General features: G+C 47.9%; 8 protein-coding genes across 8 annotated transcripts; 2 read left to right on the top strand and 6 right to left on the bottom strand.

Moving 5' to 3' along the window:
* Nucleotides 1-371: 371 nt before the first annotated feature.
* Nucleotides 372-1037, bottom strand: SAMD00019534_031890 (hypothetical protein; the record flags this gene model as incomplete). Its single annotated transcript, XM_012901322.1, has 1 exon — nt 372-1037. The coding sequence occupies one exon, from the start codon at nt 1035-1037 to the stop codon at nt 372-374; it is 666 nt and encodes a 221-aa protein (XP_012756776.1).
* Nucleotides 1038-1246: 209 nt separating this feature from the next.
* Nucleotides 1247-2231, bottom strand: SAMD00019534_031880 (hypothetical protein; the record flags this gene model as incomplete). Its single annotated transcript, XM_012901321.1, has 2 exons — nt 1247-1544; nt 1621-2231. The coding sequence occupies 2 exons, from the start codon at nt 2229-2231 to the stop codon at nt 1247-1249; spliced, it is 909 nt and encodes a 302-aa protein (XP_012756775.1).
* Nucleotides 2232-2746: 515 nt separating this feature from the next.
* On the bottom strand, nt 2747-3115 carry SAMD00019534_031870 (hypothetical protein; the record flags this gene model as incomplete). The annotated part of the gene is made up of 1 exon (XM_012901320.1): nt 2747-3115. One exon carries the CDS (start codon nt 3113-3115, stop codon nt 2747-2749), a length of 369 nt encoding a protein of 122 aa, XP_012756774.1.
* A 1014-nt stretch (nt 3116-4129) lies between these two features.
* On the top strand, nt 4130-4282 carry SAMD00019534_031860 (hypothetical protein; the record flags this gene model as incomplete). Its single annotated transcript, XM_012901319.1, has 1 exon — nt 4130-4282. A coding segment is annotated over one exon (153 nt), but the record flags the coding sequence as incomplete, so codon positions are not given.
* Nucleotides 4283-4436: 154 nt separating this feature from the next.
* SAMD00019534_031850 (hypothetical protein) lies at nt 4437-7425 on the bottom strand (the record flags this gene model as incomplete). Its single annotated transcript, XM_012901318.1, has 3 exons — nt 4437-6615; nt 6707-6796; nt 6860-7425. The coding sequence occupies 3 exons, from the start codon at nt 7423-7425 to the stop codon at nt 4437-4439; spliced, it is 2835 nt and encodes a 944-aa protein (XP_012756772.1).
* A 1270-nt stretch (nt 7426-8695) lies between these two features.
* Nucleotides 8696-10444, bottom strand: SAMD00019534_031840 (hypothetical protein; the record flags this gene model as incomplete). Its single annotated transcript, XM_012901317.1, has 3 exons — nt 8696-10100; nt 10205-10287; nt 10409-10444. 3 exons carry the CDS (start codon nt 10442-10444, stop codon nt 8696-8698), a joined length of 1524 nt encoding a protein of 507 aa, XP_012756771.1.
* Nucleotides 10445-11068: 624 nt separating this feature from the next.
* SAMD00019534_031830 (hypothetical protein) lies at nt 11069-11260 on the top strand (the record flags this gene model as incomplete). Its single annotated transcript, XM_012901316.1, has 1 exon — nt 11069-11260. The coding sequence occupies one exon, from the start codon at nt 11069-11071 to the stop codon at nt 11258-11260; it is 192 nt and encodes a 63-aa protein (XP_012756770.1).
* Nucleotides 11261-11748: 488 nt separating this feature from the next.
* Nucleotides 11749-16065, bottom strand: SAMD00019534_031820 (hypothetical protein; the record flags this gene model as incomplete). The annotated part of the gene is made up of 2 exons (XM_012901315.1): nt 11749-15026; nt 15108-16065. The coding sequence occupies 2 exons, from the start codon at nt 16063-16065 to the stop codon at nt 11749-11751; spliced, it is 4236 nt and encodes a 1411-aa protein (XP_012756769.1).
* Between the last annotated feature and the right edge of the window lie 2109 nt (nt 16066-18174).

The raw sequence follows: 18174 nt of genomic DNA, 5'->3' as shown, positions 1-18174 counted from the left end.
CTCAAATATCTTGTCGCCTTTGAGAGGTGTCCGCCAATCACCACCGGCCCAATGTCCAACCATTTCTCTCTGCCAACCGACTGAATCCCTGTGGATCGTATCACGCAGTCCCTCCACGGATACAACAGGGGATACCAGTTCAGCTCCACTCTTCCATTCCCATCCCTCGCCGTAGCGACCTCCAACTCAACTCTTCACGTTCAACTTCAATAAACTAACCATTAACCAGTCCTCAGGCCAAGTACCGACATTGCCAATACATACGTAGTGATGTATTCTCCTGTCATAGCAAGTGCAATTAGAAAATGGAGTACAGGTTGGCTTCCTGGCAGCCTTAGGACTTATATTTGATGAAGGTTGGCTGGCTAATATTAATAATCGGATTTCTCTTGCCTGAGCTCTTGATAGTGCACCTCTTCGACGAAGCCGCGGTAGAGTAACATGTCTTTGCTGTTGTGGCACAGTGGGCATTGCTCTCGGCATGGTAGTTCATCGAGATAGCTCATCGCAGCCTGACTGGGGCCCTCGCTTGAGTATGCCAATGACCGCAGTACGCAGCCTTCGGTGCGATTTTCGTGGAGGAACTTGACAACGTCCAAGCAACCGCTTCGCGCGGCAAAGGCCATGGCGTCGGCTGAGCATCCCTCGGTGCGATTTGTGTGAAGGAACTCCAACACTGCCATGTGGCCGTTTGCTGCCGCCATATCCATTGCAGCCTTGGTGCAGCCTTCAGTGCGACAGTGATGCAGGAAGAGAACGACCTCCAACTGGCCGTCGGCTGCTGCATGACCCATCGTGTACTCGTCGAAGAGCATGGTCGCGCCAACTTGGTTCAAGGCGTGCAGGTACTTGAGCACCTTCATCTGTCCGGCACGAGCTGCGTGATATCCGGCAGTCTCTATGACATACTGTGGCCTGGTCCGAATGAAGTGTTCAATGAGAGCGATATTACCATTGGCAGCAGCTTTTTGCACAGTTTCCAATTGTTCGAACTGGAACTGTGAATCAATAGAGGGGATGTTGAGGGAGTTGTCCATTATTCCTTGTTTGCAGTTTGTGCTCTATAGGTTGGTTGTTAAAAGTTAATCCAATCCTACTTGTAGTGAAGTTTGTGAAAACATTGATTTGATTCGAGCCTCCATCCTCCATCCTCATCCTTTTGTTAGAAGAATGAAGAATGTAACTTGTAACGTTTCCCACCTTAATTTTTCTAAGCAATAGCAAGTTACAAGGTGGGTGCTCTATTCTATTCGCACACAATCTCCTTGACACTCAACAAGTAAGCTGTTGGTAGGGTACACCACTCGACACGTTGGTTGGCTGGTAGGTTTGCTCGATGGAAGATATACAACACGACTAACAGGTTGGCTCGCAGATCGATTAGTGAATCCACTACTTTGAGTGTCAATGTTGAAACAATCAATTCGGTCCAATAGTTCGTCATTGTGGAATCCACCGACCAAATAGATGAGACTGTCACCATCGAAGCATGTTGATATGCTCGCACCTCCATCGACACCGATGATCTCAAGGTCATTGTGCCACTTTTGATCGATGAGTGAGAAGCGAGAGTTGGCTGATCCCTCACCTCCAAACACATAGACACTATCTCGTGCATACACAACTGATCTGAATATGCGCTCTCTTGGTGTGCACTTGTCATCGATCACAGTCCACTCACCAGTGTCCAATGAGAGCATCGAACATGAGTCCTTCCACAGTGAGAAGATGTGATTCCTGAAGCCATGATCAATCATTGTTGGTTCTTCATGATAAGAATATTTATCAATCTGCTCCTTGATGCCTCTCTCCAATAAGTATGAATTAGAATTTAGTCGTATTGTTATGTCGAAATAATGATCAGTCTGAGTGGCTTGTGATCCTCTTCGAACAAAGTCCAACAGTTGATCATCTCCAAACGTGACACCATCGTCGAATGGATTGAACTGCTTGTCGATGAATTGATCCATTGACTTTGATGTTTGAATCGATTGAACCAACTGATTCATCCTGTCATCTACATCGCCAACGCTACCTTCACCATCGTTCACATTGTTGTTATGGGTAGCGCGTGCAGTGAGATTGCCAATCTCACTGATGATGTTGTTGATTGATGTTGTTGTCCTGTCGAGCTCTTCATCGAGTTTCTCCTTGGCTCTCCGCTCCTCCCTCATGAGTATCTCATGCAACTCTCTGAACTGATTGGCGACACGTTTGTGTGAGATCTGCATGCGGTGTCGTAGGACCATGCCAATTTTCGCAATTTGTCCCAGAGGTCGTCAATGCGAGTGTCAACTTCTTTATCCTCTTGTCACTGGTGAACTGTGTCTTCAAGATGTGGACATGTTCAACATCATGTTTAATATGTTGAGTGGTAGTCAGACAGACTGTGCAGATTACCTCATTGCAATCATAACACATAATCCTTGGTTTCTTATTGTGTATCAAACATCTTAATGTATCATCATTGTTCTCATCATTCTTCCTCTTTTTGTTACCATTATCTACAACGTCACTATCTTTATCTTTATCTTTAACTTTATCTTTATCTTTATCTTTATCTCTAACGTAATTAATTGAAAGGGACAAATGAATGAATTAAAAGGATAACTTTGACTTTGACCATGCCCTTTCCCTTGCGCTCACCCTACCCCCTACCCTCGCCCTTACCCTCACCCTGACTCTTGAAGGCATCTTGTTCCATCTGGATAGTGATAACAATAGGTTAACCATTGAGGTGTACAGGTCAATATAATTCATTGCCTGGCTCCTCGTTGTTCAGTGGGTTGGAGCTCATGCCACTGATCTTGTTGTTGGTCGATTGCTTCCAGTAGTCGTATCCCTTCCTGCCTCCAAAGATCATGATGGCCAGCGCCACGGCAGCAGCCACGACAAAACCGGTAATGACACCGGTCGAGATGATGGCAGCCTTGTTGCAGCCGAATGGCAGAGGTGAGTAGTCGTGGAACTCGCATTTCTGGGACTCGAGGTGCACACGCCGTACTGGCAGTCGGTGCTGTTGGCGCAGTTCATTGGTGTGTTGGAACAGAAGGTCTTCCAGTTGTTTCTGGTAATGCCTGGTGTGTTGGCGGCGGGACAATTGTCGATGGTACATCTCGGACACACTCCTAATGATGTACGACGACTTCTAAATATCAGCTGTAGTGTTACAGCTCAATGTAGGTGGTCGACTTGCTTGGAGTTGAAGTTGTGTCGGACTGTCGTACTCGAGCTGGTGTCTTCAATCTTATGTTGTTGCTAATGGTCGGAGGTGACATCGTTGGCCTTGAAGGTGTTGTTGGAACAGGAGAGGTTGTCGTCGCAGTAGCAGTAGAAGTAGATGTTGTTGTTGTTGTTGTTGCAGTGGGAGGAGTAGCTCCACGAGTCATCAATGGCATTATGATACTTGGTTGATCACGGAAATCAGATAGAGTGTCTTCGGGGAAGTGAGATGATATTATAAGATCACGTTGTAGATCCAAACTATTGATTAAGTAATTGCGTAACGATGGGAATATAGTGGCCAACGTCTTTAAATGAGGTAATTGTTGCAAGTGTTCATAATGTCTTTGTATATCCTCCAACAATGCATTGATATTATCAGAGTAGATTTGATTGTTTACTTGTTGCTGTTGCTGTTGTTGTTCCTGTGATGAACTATCTAATATAACAACATCCACATCATCAATAATATTATTAGTATTCATAATATAATGTATATTGTGCAACGTAGTTGTATCTCTATCTCAATTCATTGTGTTTGAAGATTAGACTTTGAGAGATGATTAGCTCTCTTTTGACTTCAACAACAAAAACATTTACAAGTTATTACTTTGTTGTGTGAATACATCAGCAACAACAACAACATATACATCACAAATATAGATAGATAGACATATATAGATAGATAGACATATAGATAGAGATGGCTGTTAGAGAGATAGATACAATCTCTTTTGTTATGGGATCATTGGTCATGGTCATTGGAGTGATCATTCCATTATCATTCATGATTTACAAGAATAAGAAGGTGTTCTCAACTATCAAGACTTCAAAGCAATGATGCTCATTCGTTCTTTCAATCAATCAATCATTCGATCATTCAATCAATCAGTCAATCAAGAAGGACATGGCATTGAACAAACCTCAACCATGGATTAGATACATAGACATCATCAGTTTCACAAGGGAATGCATTTCATTGGGCATCCCATTCAATCAATCAATCAATCAATCAATACACATGATGTCGATGATGACTCGACTACACTTTGTTACAATAGTACTCTAGGAATGATGATATTGATGATGGATGATTGGGTTTATTAAAAGGAACACTACTACTTGCTAATGATCATCCAATAGAAGGACGATGATGAAGATGGATGGACACTAGCATAGTGATCGCTAGGTGAGAAGACGTAATACTAATGATATTAATTGTTGACCTGCATCTCGTTGTCAACCTTTCTCTTCTTGCCGCCACCGCAGCATGAGAAAGCCTTGGACACCTTGCTGAGGAACTTGGAACGCATCTGCAACCAAGAGATGACGTAGGTGGCAATGCAGCAGACCAGGGCCAGTGCCTGGAGAATGCAGACGACCAACTCTCCGGCAATCGATGGCTCCTTCAAGTGCGACAGGCAGACGCCAACAGACACGATGTTGATCACACCGAGGATGTACTCGAGCCACAGATGGTAGTGGTCAAAGTATGGCTTGCGGATGAACAGCAGCACGCAGTACAGCAGCTGGACGAGGGCAATGACGATGCACTGGGCGATGGGCACGGCGCGGTCGTTGCCGGCCAGGGGGTAGGCGGGCTCGATGTTGAAAGCCAGGATACCGATGATCATGGCCATGATGAAACGCTTGAGGTAGGCGAACATGACGAAGCGCTGGTCGGTCTTGGGCTTGAACGAGACGTACAGGCAACCAAACTGCTGCTTGAAGGTTGGGTTGTGGAGACGGCTCTCGGGCACCTTGAGGAAGTAGAATATGGCGGCGGGGAAACCAATGCCGTACAGGATGATTATAATCACACCTGGCACGATGGTCTTGGCGGCCAGAGGCTTGACGACGATTGCGAACGCGGCAGCACTGATGACACCAATGTAGGAGAACTGGAGGATACGGATGGTGCAGTGGATCAAACGGTTGCGGATAACCTCGCGCCAGTGGACCAAGCTCTCGATGAAGCCAAGGATGAGGAAGACGATAAGGAGTGGCACGATGAAGGCGGCGGCGAGGATGGCGAACCAGAAAAGGATGTTGGCCAAGTTGTAGGTGGAGCCCGACTCGAGGATGTTGTTGTACTGGGCGTAGGTGAGCAAGCTACGGGTGGACTGCTCGGTGACGTCGTACATGTTGCGGTCGGGGAAGTAGCCGGCGGGCATGGCGTCGCGGATCGACTGAGGGAATGGGATGCCCAAGTTGGTCCAGTCGAGGTACTCGGTGAAGTTGAGGAAGCGGGATGGGAACACGACGCCCATGTGCGAGATGAGCGAGATGAACTGGAACTGATCCATGAGTGCCCAGGCCTTGGCTGAGCGCTGGTCGTGCCACCAGAGGATCGAGGCGTCCTCGTGACTGGCCTTGGGGTAGGTACCGGTGCGGAACTCAATCGAGTAGTTCTTGGCGCGCTCAATGTCCATTGGGATGGCAGAGAACATATCGATCAGGAACAAGATGGAGATGAGGGCGATGAAGATGCAGGCAAGGATGACAACGCCAACCTCGACCTCCTCTTGGTAGAACCATTCGCGGCAGAAGCCATTAACTGGACCGTAACGGTTACCGGTCTGGCAGGTCTTGGTGGAGACACACCAACCACAGTAGGTGACGTCAATGCAGGATGTGCGGGTCTTGTAGGTGTCACACTTGGCGGCGGGGGCGGCGTACTGGCAGTACTCGCCGGCGTACTCGGCTGGGCAGCTGCATGTGTTGTTGGAGAGACCGTCGGTGCTGGCAACGCACAGACCACGACCACTGCAGTTCATGTAGCAACCGTACTCACTGCAGTCTGGCTTGGACATGTAGTATGGGCTGCACTGGCAGACACCGTTGCTGCACTGGCCATTGCCGCTGCAGTTGTTGAGTGCACCTGTGCACAGCTTGTCCTCACAGAAAGTTCCGTTGTAGTCAGCCTTGCAGTAGCAAACGCCCATCTTGCAGGCGCCTTGGCCGTTACAGTTGCTCTCGCATGGCGACTCGTAGGTGTTGACGATCAGCTCCTTGGAAGTGAACACGGTGAGGGTGTTCTCGGTGATGTTGATGGCCAGACCGATGGACAAACCGACGACTGGGACATCGCTGTAGAAGAACTGGACGGTGTTGGGGCGCTGACCCTGGTAGCCGATACCGGTGATGGCGAGACCGTTGGCGTCTCTGCCGACAAAGAACACTTGACCTTGGATATGGTCGTAGGTGGCCAGGTCACATCTTGACAAGTATGAGAGCTGGTGGGTTGAGTTGGACGTCATATTGTTGACGTTGGCGTAGGACAGGACGTCCATGTTGCAAACGAAATCAACACAGTAGCAAGTGAACAACAACTTGTTGTCTGGGTCAACTGTACCTGATTGTCTGTTCTTAACGGACTGGGTAGTGTAGGTACTACATTGTATTGATTGATAGATTGATTGATTGATTGTTAGTACTACGCGAGATAATAATGATTGATTGAATGAATGAATGAATAACATACGTGATGATACTGATGGTCTTCAAGTCGATGACGGCGATGCTTCCTACCTCATCTCCAATGAACAGCAATCCATTTGCAATGTCTGGTACACTGATGGAAGGAGAGTTAGTGATTGATTGATTGGCTGGCCATTCATGATGTATAAGTACTTACACAGCCCAACTGTCAGCATTGGAGAGAGCGCTGCCAATACTGAGGGTCTGGATGTTAAGGGTGAAGTTGTTGGTGTCAATGACAGCGCTGTCGGGTGTGGAGACAAAGTAGTTGACGTTCTTGTTGCCCTGGTCGATGACAAAGATGTTGGTGACGCCGCTGGTTGGGTTGGTGTAGGTGAAGGTGGCGATCGAGATGATGCCATTCTGATTGACGACAAGGTTGGCGTTGTTAGTCAGGTTGGCAACCAGCACCTTGTTGCCGGTGATCGAGTAAATCGTGTCCTGGACATTGGTGGAGGACCACTGGGAGATATCACCGCCATCCGCGGCGGTGTTGATGAGCCAGGAGGTGCCGTTAAATATTGAGCCAGAGACGGCGCTGGTGTCGCTGGTGATCGAGGTACTGTAGGTGTCGATGTAGCGGCCTGAGCTCAGGACAAAGCCCTTGGGCGCCTGGATACCAGTCTGGTACGACAGGATGGCCATCACATTAGGGTTGACGCCATACTCAAAGATCTTGGATTTGAAGTAGTTGGGGGATTGTGCCATTGACACAGTTGCCATTATCACCCATACCAGGGTGATTGAAACGACCAATTTAGTCGTCGTCATTATAAATTGTTTGTGTAATATATATATGTATTGCGCTTAATTAATTATTATTACTATTATTATGATGGAGTTGGAAGATGTTTTGATTGATTGATTGATTGATATACTATTCCTACAATATTCTAAAATATTAATAAGGATAATAATAAATTATTTGTTAGTTTATCTGTTTGATTGTGCTGTCATGTCGTCCAATGATGATCATCATCAGATCGACCAAGATATATCTAAAGATCTTAAATCTTAAAATAGATAGATACTTACATACAACAAAGACTTGTTTGTTCTTTCACTATTATCTATCTCTCTCTCTATCTATTACTTTACAACAACAACCTAATCAAAAACTTCAACTTAGGACAGCAGAGTGTCAAGACAAATCAAGAAGGGGATGCAACGAAGCAGATGTTATGTACATAGGAGTTACTAACTAAACAAACATCAATGCCCACACACACTCACAGGAGGACACAGGAAGGAGAACACTGTTCAGATATGTTGCTGATGACAGCAGACAGTCCACTGTGGTGGTCCACTTCCTCTTTGTTTGATTTGATTCATAAAATATTATTTAATCAAGATACTTACTAGAGTGTCAATTGTGTGTAGAATTCAAGCAGAAGGCGGTTGATGCGTCAGATTGAGCCGGAATTTATGTACGATTTAGATGTGCTAAGGGTATCCAATACCATGTTCTGTACACAATGGAATCCAAATCGAGAGAAGCAATCACTCATGCACACACTGATCGCTGCAACAAAAATCAAATCAAAAACAAAAAACGTGAATTGATCAACCGATCCGTATTGGCCCAACCCATGCCCCGCTGATCGACTCGCCCAAGTGTGTTCCACCATGGAACCTACACGGGGGTCGACTCTCTCGGGGTTGTCAAGTGAAGATATTATTGTTTAACAACGAACACTACGTAGGGAGTGAGTGAGTAGGTGCATCCATATGATGGATGTCAATTAACAAGAGGCGCCTTTGGAACGGCAAAGGGTGTATCTATGTGTCCGGTCGGCGAGGAGATCAGTGCGCCAGAAGAGAGATAACATGTGCAGTGCAATGATGTGTGATTGTAGATTGGCTTGGTGGGGCATGCCTTGGCGGGTCTTGTTTAACTGTTGTTGTTGGGGATGGACAATGTGTGTAACAATGAATGAATGGATGAATGAATGAATGGTAGTAACATAGGGAAAGAGATAATAGATAGTATACTTTAGTCCAATGAAACTTGTTGCAATGGCTTGAGGTTTGGTGAGACAGTGAATGGACAACCAGTGACAGCCTTGAGTTGGTCGACGGTGGTGCCATCAGCAATCTCGATGAGTACGAGTCCCTTGCCTTGCTCGACGTCAAAGACGGCCAGCTCTGTGATGATACGGTTGACACAACCCTTGCCAGTCAGTGGCAGAGTGCACTTGTCCAAGATCTTTGGCTTGCCATTCTTTGATGTGTGCTCCATTGTGACGACGACGCGCGATCCACTTGCGGTGAGATCCATGGCGCCACCTGGTCCCTTGACCATCTGGCCTGGAATGACCCAGTTGGCCAGGTCTCCGTTGACAGACACCTCCATACCTCCGAGGATGGTGAGGTCGACGTGGCCACCTCTGATCATGGCGAACGAGTCGGACGAGGAGAAGATCGACGAGCCTGGGATAGTGGTGACTGTCTCCTTGCCGGCGTTGATCAGATCTGGATCCTGCTTGCCTGGCTTGGGGAATGGACCCATGCCCAACAGTCCATTCTCACTCTGAAGCTCGATTCTGATGCTCTTTGGCACGTAGTTGCTGGCCAATGTTGGCATGCCAATGCCGAGGTTGCAGTACATGCCGTCCTTGAACTCGAGTGCGGCACGACGCACAATCTTCTCACGCTTGACAGCAGCCTCGTTCTTTGGCTTCTTGTCGGCAGAGGCGGGGGCGCCGCTCTGGTCCAGGGTGAGACGCTCGATGCGCTTCTCGTAGGATGGACCCTTAATGACGCGGGCCACGTAGATTCCAGAGAGATGGATCTCGTCTGGCTTCAGCTCGCCAGCCTCGACGATCTCCTCCACCTCGGCAATGGTGATCCTGCCGGCGGTGGCCATTGGTGGGTTGAAGTTCCTGGCGGTGTTTCTGAACACCAGGTTGCCACGAGTGTCGGCCTTCCAGGCCTTGACCAGTGCAAAGTCTCCAGTGATTGCCTCCTCGAGCACGTAGGTCCTGCCGTCAAACTTGCGGACCTCACGGGGCTTGCTCATGATCTCCACCTTGCCCGAGCCGTCAGCGGCGAACTTGATGGGGAAGCCACCCTCCTCGACGAGGATCGTGCCAACACCGGTGGGTGTGTAAAAGGCGGGGATACCGGCGCCACCAGCGCGACAGCGCTCGGCCAGGTTGCCCTGTGGTGTGAGCTCGACCTCCAGCTCACCCTTGAGGTACTGTGACTCAAACACGGCATTCTCACCGACGTACGATGAGATCATTCTCTTGACCTGACGAGACTTGAGCAGCAGTCCCAAACCAAAGTCATCGACACCAGCATTGTTACTGACAATCGTCAAGTCCTTGACACCCTTCTCCTTGACTGCATTGATCAAGTTCTCTGGGATACCACAGAGACCAAATCCACCGACCAACCTGTCATTCATTGAGTTGATTGAGTTGATTGATTGATTGATTGAAATGTTAAGACCATCAGTCCTGACTACTACATCTACTACAACAACTACTATACCACTTACAGCTTTGAACCGTCCTTCATGTCAGCAACTGCCTCCTTGGCAGAAGCAACTACCTTTGAAGTTGAGTATGATCTCAAGGTGCTCTATATCGCAGTATGTGGTTGATTGATTGATTGAATGAATGAATGATTGTTTGTTAATATTGATTTGAGCAACATGCTGCAAAGATAACCAGTCATCAAGACTTGTCTCAAGATGACATACATAGAATCTAACGATTGACTTTGTGCTTGATAACATTGTATTGATATATATAATAAAGTAGTACTTGTATAAAGTAGTAAAGTGAAATGAGTGAAGCGTAGTCGGGATGATGATGTTGATGAAACCAAGGTCCACTCAATGGATCAAGTTCTCCAAAGATGAAATTTCGAGTCTGAACTTTATAAAGTTCCCAGAGGATCTTTCGACACTTTGGCCCTTGTCGAGTTTCAAAGGTAGTATAAGAGATAGAACTTACAAGGTATACCAAGAGAGAGACTTATCAATCTTGGTACATTGGTATCATTACTATTCGCTTCATCGACTTTGGATGAGAGGAGTATGATTATCAACAATTCATAGACAACAATGAGTATCTATGATGGTGACTCTTTCCATCCTCGCTCCATCTCAATCTCCTTCCTTCATTCCTTCCTTTTTGATTGGTCAATCAGTCTATGATAGCAATCAATCAACCTTGATCATGGTAATATTTGTTACACCTCATCATGACAAGATTGCTCTTCGCGAACAAAATGTGTGTGATTGCAAAAAGACGAGTGAACAATGAAACAAGACACAGGCCCAGAGTCCAACCATTCAATCAAGTCTCATTACTACTATAACACATATATACAACAACAACAACAACACGAATACAAGATGTCAATCACTGAGAATACACCAGCTACACCAACAACTACAGAGGCAGCACCAAAGAAAAAGATTTGCTGCACTTGTCCAGAGACCAAGAAGATTAGAGACGAATGCATCGTTATGAATGGCGAGGACAAGTGTCTTGGCTTCATCGAGGCTCACAAGCAATGTCTAAGAGCTGAAGGTTTCGATGTCTAATGACATTGATCCAATCTCTAATAATATATATAATGATTCAAAGGATGCGTCATTGCTTCAATGCATCCTTCTACTTCTTCCTCCTCTCCACTTCATTCCTCCCCTTCATTCTCCTTCCTTCTTCCTCACTTTCATCCAATGAACAACAATGTTGAGTTGGATCAATGGCATCGACAGCCTTTCAATAAACAATCACAAGCATAGATAGTCAGTTACACTCAATGTGTACATCTAATGCTACTCAAAGTCGACTGACTTGGCGTCATATTGATTGAATGTAAAGGATAAGACAGAGACAAAGGGGATGGATGGTTAGGTATATCAATAAATAGGTTGTTTATTGTTGATTCCTATTCGAATAGTTGGTTGGTTGGGCAATGGATACATAGGAGGAGGGTAGATAGGTGTGTGTATATATACGAAAGAAGTGGCAGCGTCTATTGGTAGTTATTGCCACATCTGCTAAGGAAGAGGTTGTTGTTGATCGTTTAATGGTTCTCGTAGAGTGGGTTGACACCTTGGTTGGCAGACTCGGTGTACAGTGGGTTGGAGGTGATGGCACCGTCGGCGAATGGCGAGTCACCAAAGAAGGCGCTGGTGGGTGGAGCCAAGGCGCGGACCAATCTCCAGACACCAAGGGCGATGATGGCGGCGGCGACGATGGCGGCGGCGATGGCAATCGACAGGATGGTGGTGTTGTTGGAGCCACCGTTGCTGCCCTGCTTGACAGAGATGGTCAGCTCCTTCTGGGCGGAGATGTCCAGCAGCGAGATGCCTGGCACCTTCATGAACATGTGGTTCAGGACGGAGACGTGCAGGGTGAAGTTGCCAGTCGACTTGTGGAACAAGGTGATCTGCGACAAGAACTTGTTGAGCAGCTCCTTGGTACCGACGCAGGTGATTGACGACGAGGCGTTGGGGTAGGTGCAGTAGGGGGCGGTGTTGCCGAGGAGCGAGATGTTGGCGCTGGTGGAGAAGTTTCCGTTGTTGTCGAGGAGCGAGACGGTGAGGGTGACGTTCTGGTAGGTGACATCTGGGTCGATGAAGGACACGTTGGTGACAACGAGGTTCTGGTTGACCAGGGTCATCCACTCGAGACGGTCAGCAAAGATGATGGGTGGGTTGAACTTCTTGTTGACGTTGAACACGATGGTGTTGGTGGCCGACATGAGTCCGTACTCGTCGATGGCGTAGAAGGACACACTGTCAAAGGCGAGACCAGACTGGTTGGAGTTTGGCTCGTAGAACCAGCTGTATGTGGCAGTGCCTGGGGCGATGGCTGGGAAGTTGGGTCCGTGGGGCTTGGTCTTGTTCTGGACAAAGTCGCTGGCGAGAGAGCCGGTGTTGAAGTTGGTGATGCCAATGGAACCACGCTTGGGCAGCTGGGTGAAGATGACCTGGATGGTGGAGTTGGGTGCGTCGTAGCTCATGGTGGTGAAGTTGAACATGATGACGTTGTTCATCAACAGGTTGAGTGGAGTGGCGAACTTGGTGATTGGGTTGGCCTCGACGTAGTCGACGGGGACGGTACGTGGGTAGACGTACTCCTGCTGGGTCAGCATCACGATGATTGGAGCCTCGAGAACCTGGGTGACGTTGAAGTACACCATGATCGACTCGGATGGCACACGCTGACCGGCAATGACGGAGCTCAGGGTGAAGTTGGCAAAGAGACGGAAGTCTCCGTACTGGTTGGCGGGTGGCTGGTAGGTCAGCGAGAAGGTTCCGTCATTAGACTCCTCCTCATAGGGTGGGACGACCTTGAGGTTGCAGGCCATGCCCAGACAGCCAGTGTTGTTGAGGATACCTCCATCGGGGTAGTTGCCTGGGGTGATCGAGGTGATGGTCAAGACGACACGCTGGGCGTTGGCGGGCTTCTTTGAGGTGATGGCAAAGGTCAGAGCCTGGTTCTCGTTGGTACGGAAACCAGCGACACCAGTGTAGACGGGTGGCTTGCGTGGGGTGACGTAGAACTCAGCCTTGTTTGGTGCGGTCGACATGAGACCGGTCTCGGCGTTGAAGATGGAGAATGGGATGGTGTCAACTGGACCGGCGCCACCAAAGGTGTCATCGTTGGAGATGTCCTTGTTGGGGCGGTAGGTGAGGGTGGTTGGCAGGTTGGTGGCGATCGAGGTGATCTTGGCTCCGGTGCTGTCGAGCAAGTCTCCGTTGGTTGGGAGCTTGACGAGGACGACCTGGATTGGACCGGTCATTCCCTCAGTGTTGGTGTACTTGAAGTCAAAGGTGATCTGGGAGTTCTCGAACAGGGTGTTGTTGGTGTAGAGGGCAACGGGGGGCACACCAGCACCTTGGATGTTGATGGTGTACTTGCCAGTGTCAGTGTCACACCTGTCAGTGACGGTGTAGTCAAAGGTGACGAGCTTGACGGTGGGGTCTGGAGTGTACTTGAAGGTGGTGGTCGAGAGGTATGGGGTGGAGACGACGACGGCGCTGCCACCGACGACGGTCAATTGACCGGCGGATGGGAGGTTGGTGAAGGAAACATCAAGCTGGTTGAGATCAGCGTCAGAGACGGAGATCTGGAAGGTGATGGCGGTGTCCTTGTTGGTGGCCAGGGTGACATCATTGGCAACTGGTGGATGGTTGTAGTTGACGGTGGCGATAGACTGACCGTAACCTGGAACGGTGAGGGTGATGGCGTTGGATGGGGCCGATGGGACGACGGCTGGACGGGTGACGATGAGTGGCAAGTTGACCTCGGTGTTGGTGGAGGTGAAAGTAGATGGGGCGGTGGCAAAGTTGAACTTGTCAGTGCCAGCGAGGATGGATGGGGCGTACTGGGTGAAGCCGGTCTTCATGGAGTTGAAGGCGACGGAAGTCCAGTCAGCACCGGCAGCCTGGGAGACGTTGACGGTACCGAAACCGATGGTCTGGATGGCGGCCTTCCAGTTCTTGAGGTTGACGTTTCTCAAACCAACGATGGTTGGGTTGATGAAGTTGGCACGCAGCTTGTCGCCGAGGGCAGAGATGTCGGTGGAGGTGGCGTTGATATCAGAGTCGGTGACAATGATGACTGAACGGTACTCACCGCTGACCCAACCCAATGGGAAAGCGACGGCTTCAGTCAATGAGGCCAAACTGTTGCCACGCGAGGCGGTGCTCACAGTGTACTTGACCTTGCCGTTGATGGTGGCGGGGATATCACAACCAATGATGCACTGCGACTGGAAGTTGTAGCCAACACCGGTCTGGAGAGCGTCAGAGAAGAAACCAAGACCAAGCTTGGCGTTCTCAGTGTAGGTCTGGATCATGCTGACCAGGTTGGTGATCTGGGTCAGGTCGTCTCCAATGTACGAGTTGAGTGGGGCAACATCGAGGATGACGTAGACGTTGAGCGAGGGCATGGGCGATGGCACGAAGGCCTTGAATGGGATGGTGAATGGCGAGGTGTTGGCGAGGTAGACAGAGGCGAGGGATGGGTTGAGGTATCCAATGGTGGCGTTTCTGAAGGTGACTCCGTTTTGTTTGCCTGGGTTACAGTACTGGACGATGGAGATGTTGCAAGCTGGGCCGGTGTAGCCGAGGAAACAGTTGCAGGTTCCGTCTCCGGTGGGTCCAGAGTTGGAGGTTCCGTTGAAACATGGGTCGTTCTTGATGCAGTTTGGTCCGTGGTGAGTGGTGGTGTCACACTCAGTGCACTGGGGTCCTGACCAACCATCATCACAAATGCAACAGGTGGCATCACTGCTTGGGTCACAGTTTGGCTTGGATGGGTCCTTATGTCCATGGACACAATCGGGGCGACCTATTATATAGTTTGTAGATTGGATTAGTGAATGATCAATCATTGATGGAATAATTCCAAGTGGTGGTAATTAATACTTACGAACTTGGAGGATGTAAGTCTCTTGACCTACGGATTGGACACCTTGGTTGTCGGTGGCCTTGACGGCAACGACGTAGGTACCGATCTGACTGACGGTTGGCTTCCAGCTCTTGGTGGCAAGGAATGGGTTGGCGGCGACGTTGCCAGACTTGTAGATAACACCGAGTGGGAGACCACCTGACTCTTGCATGGTGACGGTTCTGGAAGAGATTGGCGACATGGCCTCATACTGCCAGACACACTCGACGCCTGGGCTACAGGTGAAGGTGTTGTTGTTCTTGTTTGGTCTGATGACGACTGGGTTGACGTTAGCCTGGCACACGATTGAGTTGAGCAAGAAGTCAACGGCGATCCATCCGTTGCCATCGCTGACACGGACCTGAGCCGAGTAAAGTCCCTTGTAGGTTGGCTTGAAGTTGATGAGACCACCAGAGGTGATTGTGAGGCCGCTTGGCTGGGAGGTTCCGTCATCGAACCAGCCACCGGGGTTACCGAGATCGGCGTCTGGCGACAGCGAGTAGGTCAGGGGCAAGCCGGCTGGCGAGGAGGCCAAGAACTGGACGGGGTTGTCCTGGTTGTAGCAAACGTTGATGATTGGCAACGAGTTGGAGACGGGCGAGGAGATGGGATTGTTGGCGTTGATGTACACCTGGGTGGACACCTCGAATGGCTCGTCGGCGTTGTTGTTGAGGGACGACAGACGGTTCTGGCCGGTGAGGGTGATCTTATAGGTGGCGGTCTTGGCGGGGAATTGGTAGGTGAACGACATCACACAGGAGAACCAGTTCTCAAGTGGGTTGATGTAGGTGACGACACACTCGGGGACCTCGTAGTCACTGTAGGGGAAGCCGTCGACCTCACCCATCTGGGTGCTGTGGTACTTGCAGCTGCCGCCGGATGTGATGCATTGTCCGAGCACTGGGGTGTCCCAGGCCTCAAAGTCAGTTCTGTAGGCCATTGTAATTTGGAAGTTAATGAAGTTGTAACTATCTTTTGATACTGGTGACCATTGGAATGATCCATATCTGTAATGTGTGGCTATAATATTATTATTATTATTATTATTATTATTAATTATTATTTGATTGATTTGGTTGGGTTAGTATATTTATTATTATTTGTTTGATCAAAAATGGTAATAATTATTTGTTTGATCGATTTATGATTGATTGGTGATTGTTTATTATTTGATTGATTGGATTGATTATTATTATTTGTTTGATTGATGTATGAGTGTGTGTTGTGGAATTATATTTACCATTTGCCAAAGAGAAGATCAAAAGGAATGCCGCTAACGAGACGGCAACCTTGTTGTAGATCATCATGGTTGTAAACTGCTGTTTGGACGTTAACGTCTAATATGTCTAGCAATCAATCAATCAATCAAAAAAATTAATAGTATTACAAGGTGTTGTTGTTAAACAGTCGGATATATATATAAATAAAATAAATAAATAAATATGTGTTACTAATAATTATTAGTAGTTGTAATAATAATAATAATAAGTAATAGTAATAGTAATAGTAATTGTAGACTGCAACGATGGAAGATTTAGAGAATGGTGGTCCAGGCGCTCTGATGTCTTGGCTGGCTGGGTTGATTGATTGTTGGATGGATTGCGTAGTGGTGGACCAATCACTGATTGTGGAGGTGAGTGATGAGAGAGTGAGAGTGTTTGTTTTGTTGTTGCGATGGTTGACTGGATTTATCGAGTGATTAAATTAAGAAAGAGAGGTAAGGAGGGTATCAATAAATTCGCCATGCTGTTACACGTAGGCCAGGTGGGTAGACAAGGGTCGCTTCTTACTTTTTTGTTTGATTTTCTACTTGTCCCCTTATTTCCACCCATGTGGGACGCAGACGGGGCGTCCTTTGGGGGCTTGGGCTCTACAGCGAGTAAAGAATTGTAAGAAAATGGGACCATTCATCGGATCTCTCTTGCCCTATTCATCATAAGACCTCACTGAAAATCAAATCAAATCAAGTCAGATCCTCCCATAGACCTAGGCTCCGAACTGGGACTGGAGCACCCACCCACACCTGAATCAATTCTATCGTAGTGTAGAATAGCGCGAGAAGGTGTGTGGGTGGCATGTTGTAGTTAACAGAACAGGGTGGATTGTAAAAAAAAAGAGAGAGGGGGCGATCATGCTCAGATGAGCCCATCTAAGAGTGACGCAAGCAGATAATAAAGGTAGTGGGCTGCACGTTTTTCGTTATTATAACAGAGTCTGCAAGTTTGGTTGATGGGTGGGTGAAATGCAATCATTCATTCGAGATCAGGACAAGTAATTTTCGCACACGCTCATCAGAAAAGCACCAAAGTAAAAATTTTGTCATCTGACCGTTCTGTGAAACGACTGGAAAACGTGGTTCGTTAGACTGTTTGGTATGTTTTGATCAATGGAAGTAGAACCAACAAGGGGGCAAAGGAGAATTCATCTCCAAAGTGTAAGTGGATGTGTATGAATAGGATGGATGCAAACACTTTAGGACCTTTGATGGTGATCACTATTGTTCTTGCAGTCTATTGTGACCTTCCAGCAAATGATCGGATTGGTCTGCAAACACTAATTGCCCGATTGGTGTTGCCAAACACTCCACCCAAACCTGCCAAACGATTGTTGAATGGGTAGATTGGATTGCAACAACAAATACAATAATTGAAATTTCACGTCACAGTCATAGGAGCTCCGTCTAACCGACTCATAGGGAATGGATATCTTGTGTGGGTAGGTATGTAATGCAAGCAGGTGTTTGATTGATTGATTGATTCAATGATTGACGTTTGATGGATTGGTTGATGACAATGGCAAAGACTTTGAATGAGCTGGTTGGCTTTCTTTGACAGCTCCGAGGCGACTGCGCCCTTTATTGGTGGGTTGTGGTGAACGGGTGGGTGGGGTCAACGGGTAGATTGATTGATTGTCATCATCATCAATTAACCACAATCCAGTCATTTGCAGTATTAGAATATATACCAACCAACTTATATTATTAAGATAATTCACTTTAATCATAATTGATGGATAGTTATCCAAACTGCCAAATAGAGCCATGGCACTC

The sequence above is a fragment of the Acytostelium subglobosum genome (assembly GCF_000787575.1).
Source record: "Acytostelium subglobosum LB1 DNA, scaffold: scaffold5, whole genome shotgun sequence".
NCBI classification, from domain to species: domain Eukaryota; phylum Evosea; class Eumycetozoa; order Acytosteliales; family Acytosteliaceae; genus Acytostelium; species Acytostelium subglobosum.
Note: the sequence above shows the minus strand (reverse complement) of the source record. Positions and strands in the feature narration are given on the sequence as shown.